Here is a 22,690-nt window from a genome sequence, read left to right on the forward strand (position 1 = left end):
TGCACTTTTAACCCTTCTGGAAACATGTCCCTCGGACATATCTTTCAAATGTCCACTTATTTTATTAAAAATGATTGAACACAGTTGTTAATTGGCAATAATGAAACACTCTAAAAGGGTTATCTGTTGCTCAACTAATAGAGCACAGTGCTAGCACTGTGTCCAATGTCCAATGCCAAGGACATGAGTTTGATTTCCAGGGAACACACAAATTGTTAAAATAATAAATAGCTTTGGATAAAATCCTTCAAGTCTTCCAAATGCATAAATGAAAATGGAAAAGGTAATTTAGATGACTTTAATAACGCACCAGGGAACAATCATCGTTCACTTTAATATGCTGGATGGTGACACTGCATAAATACGTTTCTGGGATTACGGGAAGAATGTATGATATGAATTAAATGAATAGTTCACCTAAAAATTTAAACGCTCTTATAATTTACTAAACCTCATGCAATCCCACTGATGTGTATGACTTTCTGTCTTTTGCTGAACACAAAAGAAGATTTTTAGAAGAATATTTCAGGTCTGTAGGCCCATGCAATGCAAGTAAATGGTGACCAAACTTTTGGAGCTCCTAATATTACATAAAGGCAACATTAAAATATGTGGTTTAATATACTGTATGTCTTTTGAAGCGATGCAATCACTTTGGGTTAGAAACAGGTCAATATTGTAATCCTTTTTTGCCATAAATCTCCACTTTCACTTTCAGAATGTGAAAGTGAAAGTGTAGATTTATAGTAAAAAAAAAACAAAAGGACTTAAATATTTATCTGTTTCTCACCCACACCCATATTAGAAGATATTGAAGATATTGATTTAACCACTGGAGTCAAATGAATTACTTTTATGTGGCTTTTATGTGATATTTGGAGCTTAAAATGTCTTGTCACCATTTACATGCATTGAAAAGAATGTCATTGAAAAAAAATCTTTGTTTGTGTTCTTCAGAAGAAAGAAAGTTGTAGACATCTGTGATGGCATTAGGGTGAGTAAAGGATGAGAGAATTTTCATTTTTGGGTGAACTCTCCCTTTAATATCTAAACTTCCCACAGAGCTTTTTGAATGCGGTGTGGTCAGTGAATCAGTGAAACGTGTCATAATAGAATGAATCAAGTCTGAAGAGGAAATAATAATTAAATAATTATGAAAGTAATTATAGAAAGTAATATAACACTACTTTTGCAGCAGGTTTTAAAATATATCCTACCAGATTAACTGAGTGGATGTACAAAATATCATAACTATGATAGGAATATAGCACAGATGATTGGAATAAGTTAATATGATTGGAATAAGACGTCTTGACTAACTCTATAGTGCTACCCCACCCTTCAAAAAATGGTTTCTTTTGTGTTCTACATAAAAAGTAAGAAGATACAGGTTGTGAACAACATGATGAATAATAATAATAATAATGATGATGATGATGATAATAATAATAATAATATGAATTAGGAATAATAATAAAATAATAAGTGTAATATAGTAATATTAAAAATGATAAAATATTTATTATCATTCATTTATGTTTTAATTTATAAAAATATTTTTATTATTCATATGATTTATATAAATGTACTGTATATGTGTAGTTTCTCGGTCCACGCTACAGCACATTAGGTGGCGATGAAGCTCGTTTTAAATGTGCGAACCTCCATAACATATGAAAAGAAGAAAAATAAAATGTTCGACTGATCTCTGAATTTGTGAGCTTCAGTTTAAGCTATGAATTTAGCATGACGCTTAATTACAAATAGAGGGTTAAAATCTGTCATCTTTCTATTCATATGTTTACACCGTTTCATCAGCAGCACAAATATACTGTTACCAGGCCGTGGGTTGCCAAATACATTTTACTTACATTGAATGAGCTGTTTATTGGTTAGCTGATGGTGTTTAACCAATATTCCACATTCTAGCTATGCTGTTAAATGTCCTACAGGGAAAAGAGGCTGGAGGACTCATAATCATTCAAGGTAAAATTCGTTTTCTTTAATTTCACTTCATTTATTCAACTTACTGTCTTATCAATACTTTTAATAATCAGAAGTGCTCTGTGAGGAAGGTGACGTTTGACAACCTGCTGATGTCACACATCAATAGAAATGTACTTGCACCCCTGTTGAATGTTGCAAGTATGAACTTTAGTATGTGTTTCTGCTTTCAGATACTGTCAAATACAGTGGCCGGGGAATCCTAAAGTGTTTTATTAATGCAGCCTTAAAGAGGCAAGTACTTGCATCCTTTTAAAAATATATATTATTATTATTATTATTATTATTTTTTACACTTTGGATAATGTTTAATTTGTGCTTAAATCGTTTAAAGGGACGAGGACGTGCATGTGTTGGGGTTCGAGACCTCTGAAGAAGAACTCCATGCTGGCTTGGACAGCAGCTGTGTTCAAAAGTGAGCTCAATTAGCAATATTATTTTATCTGAGAAATGTTTTTAGTAACAAGTACGGTTAGCTTATACCGTCATGCAAAAATGTTATTTATTGCCATCAAATTAAGAGTGTACATTATTCCATTTTTATTTCAATATCATAGTTTTGCTGCCTTTGAAATGCATTTGTAATTAATATAATTAGTTTTTGTGTATAAAGGCTTCGTTTCTCCATACTGAAACTGAAACTTATGATTAATTAATTGTATTATTAAAGGTGTAGTTCACCCAAAAATGAAAATTCTCTCATCATTTACTCACACTCCAAGGTGTGTACGACTTTCTGATGTGTATGATTTTTAGTAGAATATTTCAGCTCTGTGGGTCCATACAATGCAAGTGAATGTTGGCCAGAAATTTGTAGGTCAAAAAAAGCATGTAAAGGCAGCATAAAAGTTATCCATACAACCCCAGTGGTTACATCGATGTCTTCAGAAGTGATCTGATAGGTGTGTGTGAGAAACAGATCAATATTTAAGTCCTATATAAATCCTATATATCCCATATATAAGTCCTATATATATATATATAAATTCTCCTCCCTGCCCAGTAGGTGGCGACATGCATGAAGAATGCGAATCGCCAAAAACAAAAGATGAAGAATGTGAAAGTGGAGATTTATAGTAAAAAGTGGATTAAATATTGATCTTTTTCTCACCATTTTTATTGATTCTTTATTATTGATGTATTGGTCATCATTGTCATTAGTAGTGTTTTGTTCTTTTTGTCTTAAGGCTTCATTTTCACAAGGGTTTCCCAGATCCCCTTGGCTGGACCGGCAAGTCCTTATTCACCGTTGAGACGTTCACCACTCAAGAGATTATTCGGGTTGTCAAAGAGACACAGGATCCCAGATCTTCAGTGCTTATTATTGACTCTCTCTCATTGGTTTTAAGGCATCATGACCCTGTTGTCATCTGCAAAAGACTTCATGAGCTCAAGAAAGGTAAAACACACTCTTTCATGTTAGCGACTGCAGCTTCTATTATTATTAATCTTATTACTTATTGATCATTTGGTAAATAGTGCTATTGTTTCTTCTCATTTACCACCAGGAGGAGTCATAAAAACTATTATTGGTCTCCTGCATTCAGATTTGCATTCGCAAGGCATTGTAAGCATTTTGTGCCACCTAGCCAGTACCGTTATCTCTGTGGCATCTGTAAACAATGAACGCCATGCTGTGGCTAAGACCACTCGATCCACAAAGTCAGGCAAAGTTTTGCAAGAGGTAAGACATTGGCGAACAATGATTGAAAATTTAAATATCTATCTCAATGTTTAATTATGTTGAATTCTAACATTTTTTAAAACTCTTATGGTGCTTATTGCTAGGAAGAGTACTTCAATGTGTCAGAGGATGCAACCCTCTCTGTACAGGCCAGACCACATCAGCCTGGGCATGCACAGAAGGAACTAGATGTAGCCGAGGTGAGCAAACCCTGCTACAATTGAAGTTACCAGTTACAGTGGATCTATTGATAGCAAATGTCATTTAAGCAGAGTTTCCCGCCATGTATATTCAATTTAAAACTGTCAACTGGTTGTGTTCCTTTGTGATCTGAGCAGGCCGACCCAACATCGAACTTGACCTTTAATCTTCGTCTGTCTGAGGAGGAAAAAAAAGCCAAGGAGAAAGTGGCACTGCCATTTGTATTTAGTCAAGAAAAGTAAGAGACCTCTGTCCTGGTGTTATTTCACATTGTTATGTACAACATTAATGTAAGATTCATTCTTTTAGATAAAACTGTTTATAGTTTAAATAATTAGGATGTTTTATGTTGTTTCATTTGACCTATTCTACAGAAAATCAGCTCTTCTGAGGCCAAGTCCTGGCTCAGGAAGGATTATGTACGAGCCTGATGCCAATGATGACTTTGATGAGGAGGATCCAGATGATGATCTTGATGTGTAAATGAAGATGACCCAAATTATGTTTGAATGTTTCATGGAAACAGTAATTTCAACAAATCATCATTTATGATACATAAATTGTATTATTAAACGGTTTCAAATGGTCTTGGATGGTCTCATTGCTATCAGACTATTAAGATTAAGATTAAACTTTATTGTCATTGTGCAGAGTACAGGTACAGAGCCAATGAAATGCAGTTGTTTTCACACATCCCAACTAAGCTGGGGTCAGATATGAAACAGTGGCCCTGGAGCAGATAGGGTCAATGGACTTGCTCAAGGGCCCAACAGTGGTATCTTGGCGGTGCTGGGTCTTGAACCCCGACCTTTCGGTCAGTAACCCAGAGCCTTAACCGCTGAGCCACCACCGGCCCTGGAATGCAGTTTTAATGTAAGAGTTTTTGTATTAGTAGAAGTGATGGACAAAAAATATATGTTTGGCATATTGACAGGCTGGATTGAGTATTATGTAACTGCTGATCTCCTGGGATTTTCACCACAACAGTCTCTAGAATTTACTCAGAATGAGGCCAAAAACAAAAAACATCCAGTGAGGGGCAGATCTGTGGACGGAAATACCTTGTTGATGAGAGAGGTCAACAGAGAATGGCCAAACTAGTTTGAACTGATGAAGTCTACAGTAACTCAGATAACCGCTCTGTACAATTGTGGTGAAAAGAATTGCATTCTGAGATGCCGATCAGCCACAATATTAAAACCACCTGCCTGATACTGTATAGGTTCCCCTTGTGCTGTAGTGTATGTACAATGGCAACCATTATTTCCCCCAAAATACCATGGTTACTAGAGTTATTGGTTCTTTATTATTGAGGTACATTATTGGTCACCATTGTCATTATTAGTAATGTTTCATTCTCAAATGATTCATTTAGGTGAACGAATCGTTCTCGTTCACTTCCATTGTTTTGGTCTCAAGTGACTTGTGTGTTCTAATGAATCAGTGATTCAATGACTCAAAACACAAAAGACACTCATTCGACACTTCCTAAATGGCTACATTCTATTCCATTCAGAAGGGATCATCCATATCCATATTCCCTTAAAAGACTTAAAAGTGATAGTTCTCCCCAAAACTCTCTTATCATTTACTCTATTTCATGCCATCCCAGATGTGTATGACTCTTTCTTCTGCTGCACACAAACAAAGATTTTCAAAACAATATTTCAGCTCTGTTGGTCCACACAATGCAAGTGAATGGTGACCAGACCTTTCAAGCTCCATATGATAGGTGTGGCTGAGAAACAGATCAATATTGAAGTCCTTTTCTGTACTCTAAATCTTCACATTCTGAAAGTGAAAGTGGAGATTTATTGTAGAAAAGGATTGAAATATTGATTTGTTTCTCACCCAAAGCAATTGCATCGCTTCAGAAGACATACATTAAACCAGTGGAGTGGTTTGGATTGATTTTATGCTGCCTTTATGTGATTTTTGGAGCTTGAAAGGTCTGGTCACCATTCACTTGCATTATATGGACCTACAGAGCTGAGATATTCTTCTAAAAAGCTTTGTTTGAAGACAGAAAGTTATACACATCTGGGATGGCATGAGGTTAAGTAAATGAGAAAATTTTCGTTTTTGGGCAAACTACTGCTTTAACATCCACTGTGAGAGCTTAGGGAGGCTGAAAGTGGTGGAGCTCAAAAATAAAGAAACGGTGACTGAACGAATCACTGAAAGAATTTCTGGTGAATGATTAGATCACTTAGATAAATCAAACTCTCCAGTTACAAATAATCTGCAGAACATTAACTTTTTATGGTTTCAAAATTGTACTCAGGAACTTTTGTTTTTGTGTTAGCTTGGACTTACACTGACACCTAGTGGCTTGGATGTAGCATCATTTAAAATTAATAGTTTTCAGTTTCAGATGCCATTGTAGAAATTAAGTAATTCACAGTCAGCCATGATTACTTTAATCCATGAGTGAAAGTGTCAAATAACAGGAAGGTTACTGACATTATGTGAGTAGTATTCGGCTGGTCATGTGATTCTAACATGGCAGCCCCCATGCGCTGAACCTCTCTATGTAGAATAAAGCAGCTTTTATAACGTTACTGATATGACTGGAGTCTTCATTTTAATGTGTGGTCATGATTACCAACATATATTGCAAACTTACAATTCCTGACCTTAGGAGTCAAAACGTTTTGAATGGGGAACAAATGACCGAGTGCACCTTTAAAACAACAACAATTTTTATAACTACCACTGTACTTTTAGTGCCATATATATATATATATATATATATATATATATATATATATATAAATGTCAGGTAATTTTCACTGTAAGCCCCTAACATGTTTTTTGCTGTATGTACTCTTGTTTATACTTTTTCATTATTCAATCATTTTTGTTTTCATTATTCTAAAAAAAAAAAAGGTACCTTATTTTATTCTTATATTAAAACTACTCAGCTGCATGCATAATACGCTTATAATGTGTAACTATAAAATATATATATATATATATGTGTGTTTGAAAAACGCAACTTTATATTTCTCCGCGGAAGTGACGTCAGTGTAACGATGGCGGCTCGTACTGCTCTACCGTATTGGCTTTAAACTCTCCTTGGCGGCGAGAAATAGTACGCGCTTTATTTTTTTTTTAGCTTTCTCAAAAAATCTCTGAAAGAGATGGAAAACACAAACGGACCTTAATGTCGCAGCAGAGAGAAAGTCGGACTTCTCTCGGCCTTTGGAAGAGCGCAGACATTTGTTCGACTCTCCAGCAGGATATTTAGCAGGTTGGTCTGACCATCTTAGCCAGCGAGCATTTGAAGTCTTCACAGAGAGCTGGATATAAAATTACCTCTCCAAATATAAGGACTTAAACTAAGTGGTATTTTATTTTGGCACTTAAAAAAAGTCGATGTACGTTTTGCACCTTCCGTACGTATATCTTGAACCATATCATGCCACGTGAGGTGTAAACAGAACGCTCCAGTGTTTGAACTTGTGAGTGGTTGTCAGGATCTTAATTCCACAGGTGTGTTGTGCTCTTTCTTCTTGTATTGATCACTTCAGCTGTTTAAAGCACACCTCACAGACTGGTGTAATGGTTGACATGATAAAGACGCGTCAATGTCTGCTCGGTGTACGGACTTTCCTCGGCGTGACGTCCAGAATATGGAGCTTCTTCTTATACATCCTCAGGAAGCACATCAGAACGGTGAGAAACTCAAATCTTCATGTTTGTTCAGCTTTACTCTTGTTTGAGCAACTTCTGTTGAGAGACATGCGCACTGAACTTGCATTCAGGCGTCTGGAGGGAAAGCGCCTGTCTGCTTCGTTAAAACCACATCAGGAGCAGATTAATTCTTCATCTGTGTGGTGAAAAAAAACGGTTTAATGAGATAATTTATGCATTTACATACAGATCCAATAAATGCAGTGGGTATGACTTTGTTTGATCAGGTTGATTGGGATATGCTATTAAAATTCCTGCATTCCTCTTAACCTTTTCAGAATTTTAGGTGTCATATAATGCAGTAAAGTATTTGGTCACAAAGTCCTGGTTCCATTAATAAATGCATATGTTTTATTCTGCTGACACCCTTGACCAGGGGTGTAGATTTCCCCAATAATTAAAACAAGCCATTACAAAAGCCCCCTTTGTCAAAGTCACCCTGCAAGTTTCCCTCTGCTGGGTTCTCAAAAGTTCCATTGACACTTTTAGACAGTTGGAAGAGCTAAAGATAGCTCAGAAGAGAGGGATTTGGAGAATGAGAGGGAAAAGTATTCACATTGTGGCGAGCAGTGGGCTGAGGCGGAGGTGTCTCGGACCTCTCAAAAGGAAAGAGATCTTGGCTCAATTTATTCCAAGAAGTTTGTGATTGATTGAGCTACTTATTTGCCATTCAAGGTTGTGAGTTGAGCAACTGCAGTACACCCATTACGTTTCAAAACATACATTTACTGAGCACTTTATTAGGAACACTATGGTCCTAATAAAGTGCCAGACGTGGTCTGCTGTTGTAGCTCATCCCCCTCAAGGTTCAACGTGTTGGTCATTCTTAGATGCTATTTTGCTCATCACAATTAAACAGAGTGATTATCTGAGTTACCGTAGCCTTTCTGTCAGCCCGAACCAGTCTGGCCACTCTCCGTTGACCTCTCTTCAACAAGGCGCTTCTGTCCACAGAACTGCTGCTCACTGGTTGCTTTTTGTTTTTGGAACCATTCTGAGTAAACTCGAGAGACTGTTGTGCATGTAAATCCCAAGATATCAGCAGTTACATTAAATAATCTAATATATCAAGCCAGACCTTCTGGCACCAACAATCATGCCATGGTCAGAATCACTGAGATAGGGCCTGGGCTCAGCAAGTAAAGGTGCTGACTACCACACCTGGAGTCGCAAGTTCTAATCCAGGGTGTGCTGAGTGACTCGAGTCAGGCTTCCTAAGCAACCAATTGGCCCGGTTGCTAGGCTGGGTATAGTCACGTTGGGGTAACCACCTCGTGGTCACTATAATGTGGTTCTCGCTCTCGGTGGGGGGCGTGGGGAGTTGTGCGTGGATGCCGCGGAGAATAACGTGAAGCCTCCACATGCGCTACGTCTCTGCGGTAACACGCTCAACAAGCCACATGATAAGATGCGTGGACTGACGGTCTCAGACGCGGAGGCAACTGAGATTCATCCTCTGCCACCCAGATTGAGGCGAGTCACTACACCACCAAGAGGACTTGGAGCGAATTGGGCATTTCAAATTGGGGGAAAAAAAAAAAAAGCTTCAAAAATGACATAAAAACACAATTAAAGCAGTTCATATGACTCGTGCATTTGATTCAAAGCCACTTGAAGATGTGTGATAGCTCTGTGAATCACAAAAGGCTGTGTTTAGTAAGTAAATATATTGTATGTACAGTGCCAATACATTAACAAATGGTGCTGCTCTGTTGACAAACTCAGGCACAGGCTGCTGCTGCATTCGGAGCTATTTTTAGCCTTCACGGTGGTGCACAATATTTGAGCGTTACTCAAGAACATCATCTCAGATGTAGACACTCAATAGTTCGGTTCACTTATAATATGCATTTAGAGCAGACACATACAGGACTTCCTGGAGAGTTTAGAATGTCAAAATAAAAGCATGAGGGTTTAAAGTGCACGATTTAAAAATATTAATGTTGTATTTAAAATTAAAAGTCAATAATATTAATAACAACTTATTATTATCATTTTTATTGTCATCATTAGTATTTGTTTACAATTTCTAACAATATTTAAGTTTAATGGCTTCCAAAAATAACTGTGTGAAATGAAAAGTGGAGTGATGTCTTACAACTAAATTGAACAAAAGAGATCTGAATCCGTCCAGATGTAAGTTGAAACATTTTGGGGGTTATTGAATTAAAAAGTCAAAAATAAAACACTGCTACATTATCCAGTATACTAGTTAATAATAAAGTGTTTCTTAATAAACTTTACATTTATATTGAAATAATGTGTAGTTAGAGGTTTGTATTTCTTTACATTTTAAAGAGTACTCCCAATTAGTTCCACACAATAATGTAAAGATATTCTAAACTGATTATGCAAAAAAACAAAACTTGTATCGGCATCGGACAATGCTGAGATTTCCAATATCCGAATCGGAAGAGGAAAAAGTGGTATCGGTGCATCCTTTATTACACTGCTTCCACACTATTGGCTGATTAGGTAATCCCTGATTAAGGAATACACTGCGTGCCCAATTATTAGGCAAATTGTATTCCTCAGGATTAATTTTATTGTTGAACAAACACAATGCTCCTGAATGTTTAACAAAGGAAAAGTGAGTTTTGTCTTTCTCAGGGGAATATAGAAGTCTGCGCAACTATTAGTGTGCACAATTATTAGGCAACTAAATTACAAAATAATTTCTCCCAACTCATTTGTTTATTCTCAATTTTTAGAGTAGGTTTAACAAATACGTAACACTAAATTACAATTAAATAACATTTTTGGCATCTCAAAAATATACAGTGACCTGTATATAGCCACCCTTCTTTTCAATAACTGCCATGAGCCTTCCATCCATGAAGTCTGTCAGTTTCTTGATCTGTTCATGATCAACTTTCACTGAAGCAGCAACCACAGCCTCCCAAATGCTGTTCAAAGAGGTGTATTGTCTTCCCCCACTGTAAATCTCACATTTGAAAAGGGCCCACAAGATCTCAGTAGGATTTAAGATGGGTAAGAAAGGGGGCCAAGTCATTATTTGGGCATCTTTGAGGTCTTTGCTGGATAGCCAAGCAGTGGAGTACTTGGATGCATGTGATGCAGCATTGTCCTGCATAAAGATCATGGCCTTCTTAAATGCTGAGGACTTCTTCCTGTACCACTGCTTGAAGAAAGTATTTTCCAGAAACTGGCAGTAGGTTTAAGAGTTGAGTTTCAGTTCATGTTCAACTCTAAATGGTCCAACTACCTCATCCTTAATGATAGCAGCCCATACCAGTACCCCTCCTCCACCTTGCTGGCACCTGACTCGAAGTGGTGCCCTGTTTCCATTAATGATCCAGCCACGGGCCCATCCATCTGGTCCATCAAGAGTCACTCTCATTTCATCTGTCCATTTGAAAAATCTGTCTTCATGTATTTCTTTGCCCAATCTTGACACTTCAGCTTATGTATCTTATTCAGTGTTGGCCGTGTTTCAGCCTTCTTGACCTTGGCCATGTCTCTGAACACTTGGCACCTTGTACTTTTGGACACTCCAGGTAGGTTGCAGTTCTGGAATATGGTAGCATTGGAGGGTAATGGGTTACTGGTAGCTTCACGTTGAATTCTTCTCAAGTCTTTTGCAGTTAATTTGCACCTTTTCTTCTCTGTGTGTTTTTTTTGCACTCCAGTTGACTATTCACAACAAAACGTTTGATTTTCCGGTGGTCACGCCTCAATAGTTCAGCTATTTCAAGAGTGTTGCATCTGTCTGAAAGGCATTTTACAATATTTGACTTTTCTGTGTCAGTTAAATCTCTTTTTTGGCCCATTTTACCTGAAGCTGCCTAATAATTATACACACCTTGTTATAAGGTGTTAGTCACTTTCGCCACACCCTCCCTCAGTACACACATACATACCACCTGAAAATGATTGAATCCAATAAGCAGTCAAGTTTATATGGTTTGGAGTTGGAAAATATGCATGGCAATAATAAGATCAGAATAATCAATTGCCTAATAATTGGGCATGCAGTGTAAATTATTTATGAAGTGCTTAGTGAGTCTATGTCCTTTTTGTTTTTCTTTGGTGTACACACAATCTTCTGCTACACATGTTATGTTGTGTACTGAGTTGGCTGTTTCCTGTTTTGTCTCTTTCCTGTTCTAGATAATCCAGTATCAAACAGTGCGATATGACATTTTACCGTTGTCACCCATCTCTAGAAACCGACTCAGTGAGTATTTCTCTGTTTGTCCTCAATGAAAAGACTATAGGCATTACAACAGAAATATGCAAAGCTGCCCACAGTTTGAATTATTCCTTGAAGAAACCGTTGTTTTGTTAAACTTGTGCCATTTAAGTAGCATTCGCAAGCAAGGCTTTTATGAACTTTTGGTCTCTGTGGAAGTGAAGTGTTGGTGTGTTTCACAATGATTTTTGTTTACTAATGGGTAAAGATGTGTTTGTTTTTTTTTCTCAAGATAATGTGACTCGAAAGATCCTAGTTTTAGATCTTGACGAGACGTTGATACACTCGCATCACGATGGAGTTCTCCGACCAACAGTGCGACCTGGCACTCCACCAGACTTCATCCTTAAAGTAAGACAATACAATTGATAGGCAAATGGCCAAATGCTAATGTCGAACTTCGTATCAGGTCAGAAATAAATCAAGCTATGAATCAAAACAATCACATACATGTTTCTTAGATTGAAATCCGACGTTAAGGTTAGAAATTGCATCTTATTTTAAAACTCCAATGTCTTTAGGAGGTTGCTGAATATTTAGTCACAGAAAATATGATGTAGAAATAATAATAATTTATCTATTGTCACACATTATACATACATTTTTTGCATATATACAGTGAAATTAATTTTTCCACATATCCCAGCTAAGCTGCGGTCAGAGTTCAGGGTCAGCCATGATACGGCGCCCCTGGAGCAGATAGTTTCAATGGCCTTGCTCAAGGGCCCAACAGTGGTGTCTTGGCGGTGTTGGGGCTTGAAACCCGACCTTCTGGTCAGTAACCCAGAGACTTAACCGCTGAGCCACCACTACCCAGTGATCTTGTAGCGCTAATGCAATGAAGTATGTCGTCTTTCATATAAATTCTTTTCTTTTTCAGGTGGTAATAGACAAACACCCAGTCAGATTCTTTGTACATAAAAGGCCACATGTTGACTTCTTCTTGGAGGTGGTCAGTCAGTGGTATGAGTTAGTAGTGTTTACTGCTAGTATGGAGATATATGGCTCTGCAGTAGCTGATAAGCTGGACAACAACAAGGAAATCCTGAAAAGAAGATACTACAGACAGGTAACCACAACTGTGACTGTTTTCATTGTAATATTCTTAAACACTTTTTGCCAATGTAAACATGGAAAAGGTAGAAATTAAAAAGTATATATTTCTGTAATTGCCAACAATTTACAACAGTGTTTTATGTGTTAAAGTGTGTTAAATATTCCGGGTTCAATACAAGTTAAGCTCAGTCGACAGCATTTGTGGCACAATGTTGATTACCACAAATAAAAATTAAAAATGGATCTTTTCTCCCAATTTGGAATCCCCAATTCCCACTACTTACAAGGTCCTCATGATAGCGTGGTTACTCACCTCAATCCTAGTGGCAGATGACAAGTCTCAGTTGCCTCTGCTTCTGAGACAGTCAATCCACATATCTTATCATGTTGCTCGTGGTGCATGACACCGCGGAGGCTTGCAACATGTTGAGGCTCATGCTACTCAGCGATCCATGCACAACTTACCACACTCCTATTAAGAGCGAGAACCGCTTAATCATGACCACAAGGAGATTACCCCATGTGAATCTACCCTCCCTAGGAACCAGACCAATTTGGTTGCTTGGAGTCACTCAGCACACCCTGGATTCAAACAAGTGACTCAAGGGGTCTTAGTCAGCGTTAATACTCGCTGAGCTACCCAGGCCCCCGTCCTTCCTTTTCTTTAAAAAAAAGAAAAGCTTTTAGTGTTTACAGATTCACTTCCATTGTAAGTGCTTCATTGTAACCCAGATTTTAGTTTTTTTGTTTTTTAAATAAACCATGACGTAATCAACATTTTGCCACAAATGTTGTCAACTGAGCACTTGCATTGAACCCGGAATATTCTTTAACATTAGTTAATTCATTGGGTATCATAAACTAACAGTAAACAGTCTTTTTTAAAGTAGTTTGTTCATTGTTAGTTCTTAATGCATTAACTAATGTATCCAGTTTTTATTCCTAAAGATTTACAAGTTAGAGATGTGAATCAATAAAACAATTAATCATACAGTTTTGTTTTGTAATTAATTGTGATTTATCATGGATTATTAAAACAAACATTAAAATAGTCATAAATATATTGTCTCAGTGATCTTGCAAGAATCAACATTTGTTTTAATTATTTAAATATGTACATGTTATAATGTTTACTGAACTTATAATGACATGCTGAAATTAAAAGATTGGCAAAATCTTTAATAATAGGATCAAATGGGCAATTCATATCAAGCTTTATTGGCAAGATAAACTTAAGTGTAAATTCCCAATGCATTATTAGATACTATACATACAGATTTAAAACAAATTGAATGCAGAAGTTTAATTGGCTGAAGTTTAAAATCGCAAAACTATTATTTTCTCTGCCGTTAAGGCTGTTTCAATCACATGCTGGGTCTCTCTTACGTGGTCTTGCTTTTGACACTGGCTTACAGTGATGGAGCATTTTAGGGCGATGTGAAGCGATACGGCAGCTTGCGACTCCCCACTTGCGAATTAAGTCTCCGTTCTCCATACACAGGGTTCATGCAAAGTGCTTGAATTTGGCTTTTTCAAATTTAAGTTGTGGAAAACCCTTGAAAATAGCCATTTTTACCAGGTGGTGCTTTAGTTCTTGAATTATAGAAAATCGTAAAATATGTGGCTTAAATCATTTAATAAATGAAATGTAATTATTTCTTTTTGGAAAAACATGACGACAGACCACTAGACCAATAGTGAAGCAAGCAGCGCATAGATGGTGTGGTCACGTGACACCTGTTACTGTTCAGAATTGGCCAATCACAATAAATTGTTGTTGGAGGATTTAAAAAATATATTTTATAGATACTGCTGTGGCAGATTTAACAAGTACGAATTCTTGCAATTATCAGTTTTAAAAAAGAGTTACCCTCCAGATAACTAATAATAATAAACTTATGGGTTATATGAGATGTAAAACGTTCTGAGATTTTAATACAGATCAATGGAGGATTCAGTTTTGTGAGCCGTCTAAATCCCTTTATACAAGACAGATTTGTGTCTAACAAAATGGATTATTTCTGACAAAATTTGGGTCGATATGAAAATATGTGGACAAACATGTCCCTTGACTTTTTTTAGTCATTAAAAAGCTTTCAAATAACGTTTATTTATTTTTTTATTTGTTTTCACACACAAATATCTGGGTTTGAACCCTCAAAATGTGGCGCTGTAACCCATTTAACCCTCATTAGTGTTAACTTGCTTCGTTCGTGAAACAAAATTTTATAATAATAAAAGAGAACAACAGCCGTGTTGTCCTTTTTATTAATAAAAAAATAATTATGTCAAAATGTTATAAAATGTTTACCCTCAGCGTTTATGAGCAAAAACTGAACTGAATGGAAGTTTTTTTTGAGAATGACCCTTTTTCAATTTGGGTCAGTTCCTCACAAATCTGTTTTGTGACATTAGAAAACATGGAACATAGCACATGTGTCATATTGACTACTTGTTTTTCACTTTTGCTGAAAAGCAAAGTACGTTTTAAGGGAGCACACTACAATTGCACATCAATTTCGTCAGGAATGAACCAAGAATTGTTATTGAATATGTAGTTAAAGATGCTCATTGTTGTACTTGTAATAAGTGGTGTTTTTATAAAAAGAAATGAACTGAATGAATAAAATATCTCTTTTAATGACATCTCGAGCATAGTCCTTGAAAACAAATAAAAATGTGCTTGAAAAGTCCTTTGTGGCATGGGGGGGCATGGTCATGTGTTGACCTGCGGGAGAGGGAGAGTGGTTAAGGTGGTACCATCCGTAACATAACTGTAAATTCACTGTTGTGGTGAAAGCACTCTCAAACAATAGACAGTCTCTCTGTTCGTGGATGTCGTGCTGTCCAGTCGCTCTCTCTCCTGCACTGACGCTCTGGTGGGCCTTTTCAGGTCTCCTTCCGCCATCACTATAATTAGAGACAGGTGTTGGAGTACTCACAACCCAAGTGACGAGCCTTGCCGCTCTTCCGCAGACTGACACATGACCACGTCCCCCCATGCCACATCCTTAAATTTAACTTTGAATCATCTGTACGAACCCTGCGTGCAGTAAATCCGCTCCTGTTTATTGTGTCTGGGACATGCATTGTGCATAATGAACAAGTGTGCACAGTTCCACACAATCAGTTTCTGTGCTAGGATGTGCAATTGAGTCGAACGTGTACCGCTTAGAAATTTATATATGCCAGTTTTAGCCACAGGAAGTGAGGAAAAAAAAAATAGATACGGTGTTAATTGCGTTAATATTTTTTAACGCATTAAACAGTCAACTATTAATCACAGAAATTAATGCTTTAAATTTCCCAGCCCTTGTACAAGTACATAAAGACTTATCATTAACCAAGGTTAATAAATGCTATAAAATATTGTTTATTGTTCATTACCTGTTGTGCTAATGTATACAACCTTGTAAAGTGTAATACACTAATTTCTTTCTGTTTGTCTTTTTCTTGTGGCAGCATTGTACACTGGATTCAGGTAGTTATATTAAAGACCTCTCTGTTGTACATGAGGACTTATCAAGTGTAGTGATTCTTGACAACTCTCCAGGGGCGTATCGAAGTCATCCAGGTAAGACTTGCCATAATCTCAACACCAGTCTGTAGCGCTTATGTCTGATACTTTTTTGGATCTGTCTGGGACACAGGATTAACTTGTGTACGAGCAGTGTTACCCAGCTGGTCTCTCAGCGTGATATCTCTGGATGCATGCTTTAAAAGGCCATTTTACGCTCATTCACATCATGTTTATGATGTTCAGTACTGGGCTAATGTAAGCCATAAGTAAAAAATCAAATAAAAAATAGGATTTTTGGTAAATTACATGTGAACATTTGGTCATCCGAGCAAGAATGGGACTAATATTTGAAAAGTTGTAATTTCAGTAGTTTTTCCATCCAAATATATTTGTATTTTTGGGCTTTTACGTGTTAATTCAGTGCTATTAATTAGATAAAAAAAAATGATGTGTTAAAAATGTATGCGTTTAATCATGTCCCTGGACCGTAATATAAAATATTCTAACCATCAGAGATAATGAAGCTTGAAATACCACCTGTTTTCAGCCTTTGGCAGCAAGTGAAACTCCAGCTGTACAGATGTATGTGGTTACAGATTGAAAAGTTCAGCTTTTCTCAACTTTTCCCACCATGCCCACATCTTGTCATCGGAAGTCAGTCTGTTTTCATTGAAAATGAGTGAGATTGTGTTGCTGGCGGTGTGAACAGTTTTGCTTCAGTGACCGATTAAGTTGAAATTGCGTTCTTGCATTCAAACACGGCTGGTCGGAGCGCAATTCGGAGTGGAGTGGTCTCAAGACGCCCTCTTCTAAATTTCTTGAACTCGACACAAGAGACCTAAAAAAAGCTGTGTTTGACTATGTATCCACAGTGAGATGCCCCAAGAGCATCTGTCTGAGGCATGTGTACATTTACCAAGTTAAAAAGCACTTCAGAAAATGGTTTATTCTACGATTTATGTGGAAAGCTGCGTTCTGAAACGTCATGTAAAAGAGAAAAGAGATTACCTAATGTTGGACACCGGTGGGTCCGTGGGGAGGTGATATATGGCAAGCCGTTTTAACACTTAACACCCTGACGTCCCTGTATGCACAAGTTAGGCGTATTTTGTATAATCTGAAAGCTTAGAATATGTACTTTTCAGAGAACCCCATCACTTTTGCATTTATTTTTATAAAATAACAAAATATGGCCTTAAACATTGCAAATTGGCCCCACCTAGAGGTTACATTGTAGACATTTTAAAAATGAATATAAAAGTCCGTCACATAGCACTTAAATAGAGAAGTCATATATCAAATGAAAGCTCGGATTCTTAGGAAGGTGACTGTACAGTGAGGTATTTTTTGCCATAATACCACAGTTTGAATTATTAAAAAATATATCACAGTGAAATATTAATTAGTTAAGGCATAAAATGCACCACTTACATTTCAGATCAGTATAATGTGAAGGAAGGTGATAAGAGGAACAATCAGCACATGTGATCAGGTGAAAAGTACATCCTGTCATCCAGTGGAATAAATAAGACTTTTTTTCTTGACAATTGAGGACACAGAACTGAAATTGCATGCTTTTAAACTTTAGACATTAAAATTTTTTTTAAATGTCCATCATAAAATTGTAAACATATACAATGTTATTTATTAATTATTTCAATCCAAAAAATGTAGGGGGTTATCTGTAAAATAAGACAATTTTTTTTTATGAAATTAGTCCACTGTATGTGTAAACAGGGAGCTTTTAAATCTGAGTTTGACAAATTTCAGGCTGCAGCCCCATAACCCTGCAGAGCTTAAGAGGATAAGAGAAAGCGGTTTAACACACCTAGGTTTCTCCTGGAGAGAGCTGCTTATGTGACCATGTAAACACAAACAGCGTTCTAACAGGTTTTTGAAAAGTGTGCATGTGCGTGGAACAGACCGAATAACAAACATCATGGGATGAAGCCCAACAACAAATCAACAAAACATTTCTAGGAGTACAGTGGGATAAGCATAAACACTATAAACTATACCCATTTATAAACCCCACTGTAATATCCCTTATGTTTGGGTATTTGAGCTGGTACATTGAGGGAATCCCTGAGGTTTACGTAACAGGGAAACTCCACTATTGAAGCGCAATTATTTTGCAGGTCACATAGAAAGGTAAGAAAACAAACTCTGCAATATCTCTGTAATATCTGGAAATAAAGCAATTAAATCAACAGAGAATAAATATAGAAGTCTTCCTCGGAGACCATGATTGTTATTTACTCAAGTGGAAAATAACGTTGCTACGGAGAAAGCAGTTTACTGACCGAGCTGCAGGAGTGTATTCAGGAGTAAAGTTTATGCCACTTACAGTGCATGCAAATGGGGATGCTGCTTTTTTGCAATACACAGTGTTCTTGCAGTAATCCGCTTTCTGGTGTCCATATAAACATAGTTGAGGAGCCCATTTACATGCACACCAATATGCTGATTACTCTCTAAAATCATCTTATTTAAAAAATCTGACAAGGCAAGAAATTTGCGTTTACTTGACATTTGAAATAGTCGCGTTATTTTCTACTTTTGACGTCAAACCGCGAAGAGGCATACACTCAACACGTGCGCACACAGGACGAGCCGGTAAGAACGCCGAGTAAGGTGTTTACATTGCATGTGAAATCAGTGTAATGGGCACAAATCTACCCGTGTCGATCAGGTTATTCATAAGTTTATGGCCTTTACGCTGATATAGGAACGCGGTTTATTGCGTTACATGACCTCACACGTTGTTGACTTATTAAGCATAATCGATCATTTCAGAACGTGCATGAAAACGTGCTCATTGACATAGAAAAGCCCTGATAATGAACCTCTCTTGGACAGATTGCAAAATGTATTGATGTGGACTGTACTGTAGGCGAATTATAGGCAAATGTTGAAGAATGTGGAATTGAATTATGGATATTTAATTGTTATTTGAAAGGCTCTTCTCTGCAAATATTTATAAATGCAATGAATTGTGATTTTAATTTGATTACTTGGTCAGCATATGTAATTCGATTAAAAATGTAATTGATTGACAGCCCTGGTATCTTTAAAGTGGATCTTTACCTTGCAGATAATTTTCCATATTGTGTTAGGAAGTAATAAAAGCTTCATGCCTTTAAGTCAACATGAAATCAAAATTGATCCCATTTACACGTTATTTCAAAGAAAATATTTGTCTCCATAATTTTTCATGAAATTTGACAGACAAGTCTTCCAGTCAAGTTAAGAGCCATGTATATAGAACTATATACACACACACACACACAAGTATATAGAACTGAAATATTTTGAAAATGTCTTTCTATTATAGTAGGTAAATGGTGGTGCACAATACTTCTTGAATATGTAACTGGTTTTTATGTTTGATTTTTTTTTTTTTTTTTTTTTATCCATAGATAATGCAATACCTATAAAGTCATGGTTTAGTGACCCCAGTGACACAGCACTTCTTAACTTGCTGCCAATGCTGGATGCACTAAGGTAAAAAAAACAAATGTTGACTGTTTTTTTTTTAATGGTACAAACTCAAACTTGCATGACACCATTTGAATGTGTATTTCTTTTCAAGATTCACCGCAGATGTACGATCCGTCCTGAGCCGAAATCTCCAGCAGCATCGACTCTGGTGATCATCCGACTGAAGGCTTTCTTCAAGCCCACCGTATTTTATTTTTTTCAACTGCTTCCCTATCTGACATCTGCCTGTCCATTCACCCTAAACTCTGACTTGTCACCTCCCATCAACAGCCTTAAAAAAAGTGCTATCAGAAAGGGGAGTCAATTGTGAACTCAAAACCAAAATGGTGATGGAAAAGGCAAACATTAGGATGTGTTGGAAGTCAACTTTTTTCCCCCTCTTCTTCATAAGAGTCTCTGGCTTACAGTTATGATTGTATGTGTGTATGAGAGGGCCTGGTGCTTTTCTTTTAAATATTTGAAGATATGGAGTGACTGGAAACTGAGGAAAACAGACCTTTTCGTGATCTGTCTTCAGTCCCAGCTTTGGGACCTCACTTCAAAAGGTGGCACAAACAGAGGTCTGGTAAAGAGACGAGGTCTCGTAATTGGCCACCAACACTCTGCCCATCTAATAGATTTCACTGGAATAACTATTGATGACACTGATTCCAACTGCCCAGTAGATTTCAGGGTTATTGTGGTAGAGTTGTATATGTTATTGAGGTACAGTCTTTGAAGACATTGGTTTTAATGATGTATGTATGGTAGACCTATCGCTACTTTGATGTGGTGAAAATGTTCAACTTTTTTCTCCATATTCTGCAGCAAATTTTATTCTGGTCTATTTTAATCTTTTATTCTTGGCAGCAAATTCATTTGAATCATGATTATCAGGGAAGATATATTATGTGTTTTTGAGAAGCTGAATGACAGATTTTAAGCCTTTTTGCTCTTATTCTTCTCTACAGAATGTATTTGATTAATCTATGAAGTCCTACCACTTGGAAGCCTTTTTGCCATTTTTTTTTTTTTCTCTCTTTTTCCTAAAAATGTACTAAGGGCAAGACTTGAATTTATACTAATTGTACTGAAGAGATGGCTGCGCAAACAAACACCCCCTTTTTTTTTATTTTATTTTAACTCAAGGCTGCCTTGGTTTCTCTGTGCACCTGTCATATAATGCCAGTTGTATTCTCATTTTACACTTGATAAGTCTCAAGGCAGCCACTTCATAAGTCTACCAATTAGAGTGCCCATGCTGACCCCTGTCCCCTGCCGAAAGCACCTACAATGGGCATGTGAGCGTCAGAACTGGACCATGGAGCGATGGAAGAAGGATACCTGGTCTGATGAATCACAGGTTTGTCGTTTACCTGGGAAAGAAATGGGAGCAGGATGCACTATAGGAAGAAGGCAGGCCGGTGGAGGCAGTGTGATGCTCTGGGCAATGTTCTTCTGGGAAACCTTGGGTCCTGGCATTCATGTGGATGTTACTTTGACACATACCACCTACCTAAAGATTGTTGCAGACTACGTACAACCCTTCATGGCAACGGTATTCCCTGATGGCTTTGTCCTCTATCAGGAGGATAATGCGCCCTGCCACACTGCAAAAATTGTTCAGGAATTGTTTGAGGAACATATCAAAGAGTTGAAGGTGTTGAATTGGTCTCAATCTGATTGAGCATCTACAGGATTTGCTGGACCAACAAGTCCGATCCATGGAGGCCCCACCTCACAACTTACAGGATCTGCTGCTAACGTCTTGGTGCCAGATACCACAGAACACCTTCAGAGGTCTTGTGGAGTCCATGCCTCGAGGGGTCAGAGCTGTTTTGGCGGCACGAGGGGGACCTACACAATATTAGGCAGGTGGGATAATATTGTGGCTGATTGGTGTGTAATGCGTTCCATTTCTTTTACTAAAATGCCTTTTATGTCATTGTTCTCACAATCATAGTAAAAACTGAAAATGTCAGTGATTTTTAAAATTGATTTCCAGGGCAGGAAATGTCATGAAAGATACTATAGGGAATATAAATATCTAAAATATGTAATGGGCTAGATATTGCTCTTGGTAAAGTAAAATGTGTTGCAAGCCACCATTATAACACTGGTCTGTTCACAGTACAGATGTTAACTGGATGCCTAGCTTGATTAGGCTGGTTGAGTGATTTTAGAGGGGTTTGGGCACTTTTTAGCTGGTCAGGCTAGAGGAACAACTGGTAACCCCCTGAGCACCAGATGGCTGGAAGACGATCTTAAACCAGCTAGAACCACAATATGTTATTAAAGACATTTATTTACTACTTTCCAAGTATAATCCTTTAAAAATATAAATTCCAAAGATTGGTACGTGGCATATAATTGGAAATATGTCCAGCTCTTTCAGTAAAAAGTGAATCTTTATCCAGTAGTCATGAACAACTGGAAAAGTCATGCAAATGTATTGGTCTACAATGTTGGAAACGCTGTTATAAATTTGTTGTGAAACAACAAATGTCCTCTTAAGGTAGGCGTGTGCCTTTACAAAATGCTAATTACACTTTTAATATGTAAAAGTATTTTAACCAGTACAGGACTGTCGTGTATGAAGAGAGTAGTTTCCTTACTGTTAATGATTAAAGAATATTGTACATATCATTTAAAGGAATACAGAAGTTCACCCAAAAATGTATATTCTCATAATGTACTCACCCTCATGCCATCTCAGATGTGTAAGACTTTCTTCTGCAGAACACAAAGATTTATAGAAAAATATGTCGACTCTGTAGGTCCGTACAATGCAATTGAATGGTTGCCAGAACTTTGAAGCACTAAAAAACACTACGTC

At 37.2% G+C, this 22,690-nt stretch overlaps 2 protein-coding genes across 4 annotated transcripts; both read left to right on the forward strand.

Annotated features, from left to right (window-relative positions):
• The first annotated feature begins 1,681 nt into the window (after nt 1-1,681).
• Nucleotides 1,682-4,476, forward strand: LOC127661647 (elongator complex protein 5-like). The gene is made up of 8 exons (XM_052152460.1): nt 1,682-1,986; nt 2,178-2,238; nt 2,339-2,419; nt 3,192-3,403; nt 3,513-3,688; nt 3,793-3,888; nt 4,027-4,127; nt 4,264-4,476. The coding sequence occupies exons 1-8, from the start codon at nt 1,932-1,934 to the stop codon at nt 4,370-4,372; spliced, it is 891 nt and encodes a 296-aa protein (XP_052008420.1). The 5' UTR covers nt 1,682-1,931; the 3' UTR covers nt 4,373-4,476.
• Nucleotides 4,477-6,929: 2,453 nt separating this feature from the next.
• Nucleotides 6,930-22,448, forward strand: LOC127659416 (CTD nuclear envelope phosphatase 1B). 3 transcript variants are annotated; one of them, XM_052149226.1, is made up of 8 exons: nt 6,930-7,142; nt 7,423-7,567; nt 11,717-11,783; nt 12,031-12,149; nt 12,679-12,867; nt 16,317-16,428; nt 19,794-19,878; nt 19,967-22,448. In XM_052149226.1, the coding sequence occupies exons 2-8, from the start codon at nt 7,454-7,456 to the stop codon at nt 20,025-20,027; spliced, it is 747 nt and encodes a 248-aa protein (XP_052005186.1). In that variant the 5' UTR covers nt 6,930-7,142; nt 7,423-7,453; the 3' UTR covers nt 20,028-22,448. The 3 variants fall into 3 exon arrangements, with proteins under 3 accessions (XP_052005186.1, XP_052005180.1, XP_052005195.1); XM_052149220.1 differs by having other exon boundaries at nt 6,930-7,567; XM_052149235.1 differs by having other exon boundaries at nt 6,930-7,567; nt 16,317-16,335.
• The last annotated feature ends 242 nt before the right edge of the window (nt 22,449-22,690 follow it).

The sequence above is a fragment of the Xyrauchen texanus genome, chromosome 2 (genome assembly GCF_025860055.1).
Source record: "Xyrauchen texanus isolate HMW12.3.18 chromosome 2, RBS_HiC_50CHRs, whole genome shotgun sequence".
In the NCBI taxonomy this organism is placed as follows: domain Eukaryota; kingdom Metazoa; phylum Chordata; class Actinopteri; order Cypriniformes; family Catostomidae; genus Xyrauchen; species Xyrauchen texanus.

Excerpts from the sequence above, each read along its gene's own strand:
- LOC127661647 (XM_052152460.1), top strand. The coding sequence starts at position 1,932 with ATGCTGTTAAATGTCCTACAGGGAAAAGAGGCTGGAGGACTCATAATC. Across the intron at positions 2,420-3,191 it reads GACAGCAGCTGTGTTCAAAA|GCTTCATTTTCACAAGGGTT; the intron begins GTGAGCTCAATT and ends TTTTGTCTTAAG. Across the intron at positions 3,404-3,512 it reads ACTTCATGAGCTCAAGAAAG|GAGGAGTCATAAAAACTATT; the intron begins GTAAAACACACT and ends ATTTACCACCAG.
- LOC127659416 (XM_052149220.1), top strand. The coding sequence starts at position 7,454 with ATGGTTGACATGATAAAGACGCGTCAATGTCTGCTCGGTGTACGGACT. Across the intron at positions 11,784-12,030 it reads CATCTCTAGAAACCGACTCA|ATAATGTGACTCGAAAGATC; the intron begins GTGAGTATTTCT and ends TTTTTTCTCAAG. Across the intron at positions 12,150-12,678 it reads CACCAGACTTCATCCTTAAA|GTGGTAATAGACAAACACCC; the intron begins GTAAGACAATAC and ends TTTCTTTTTCAG.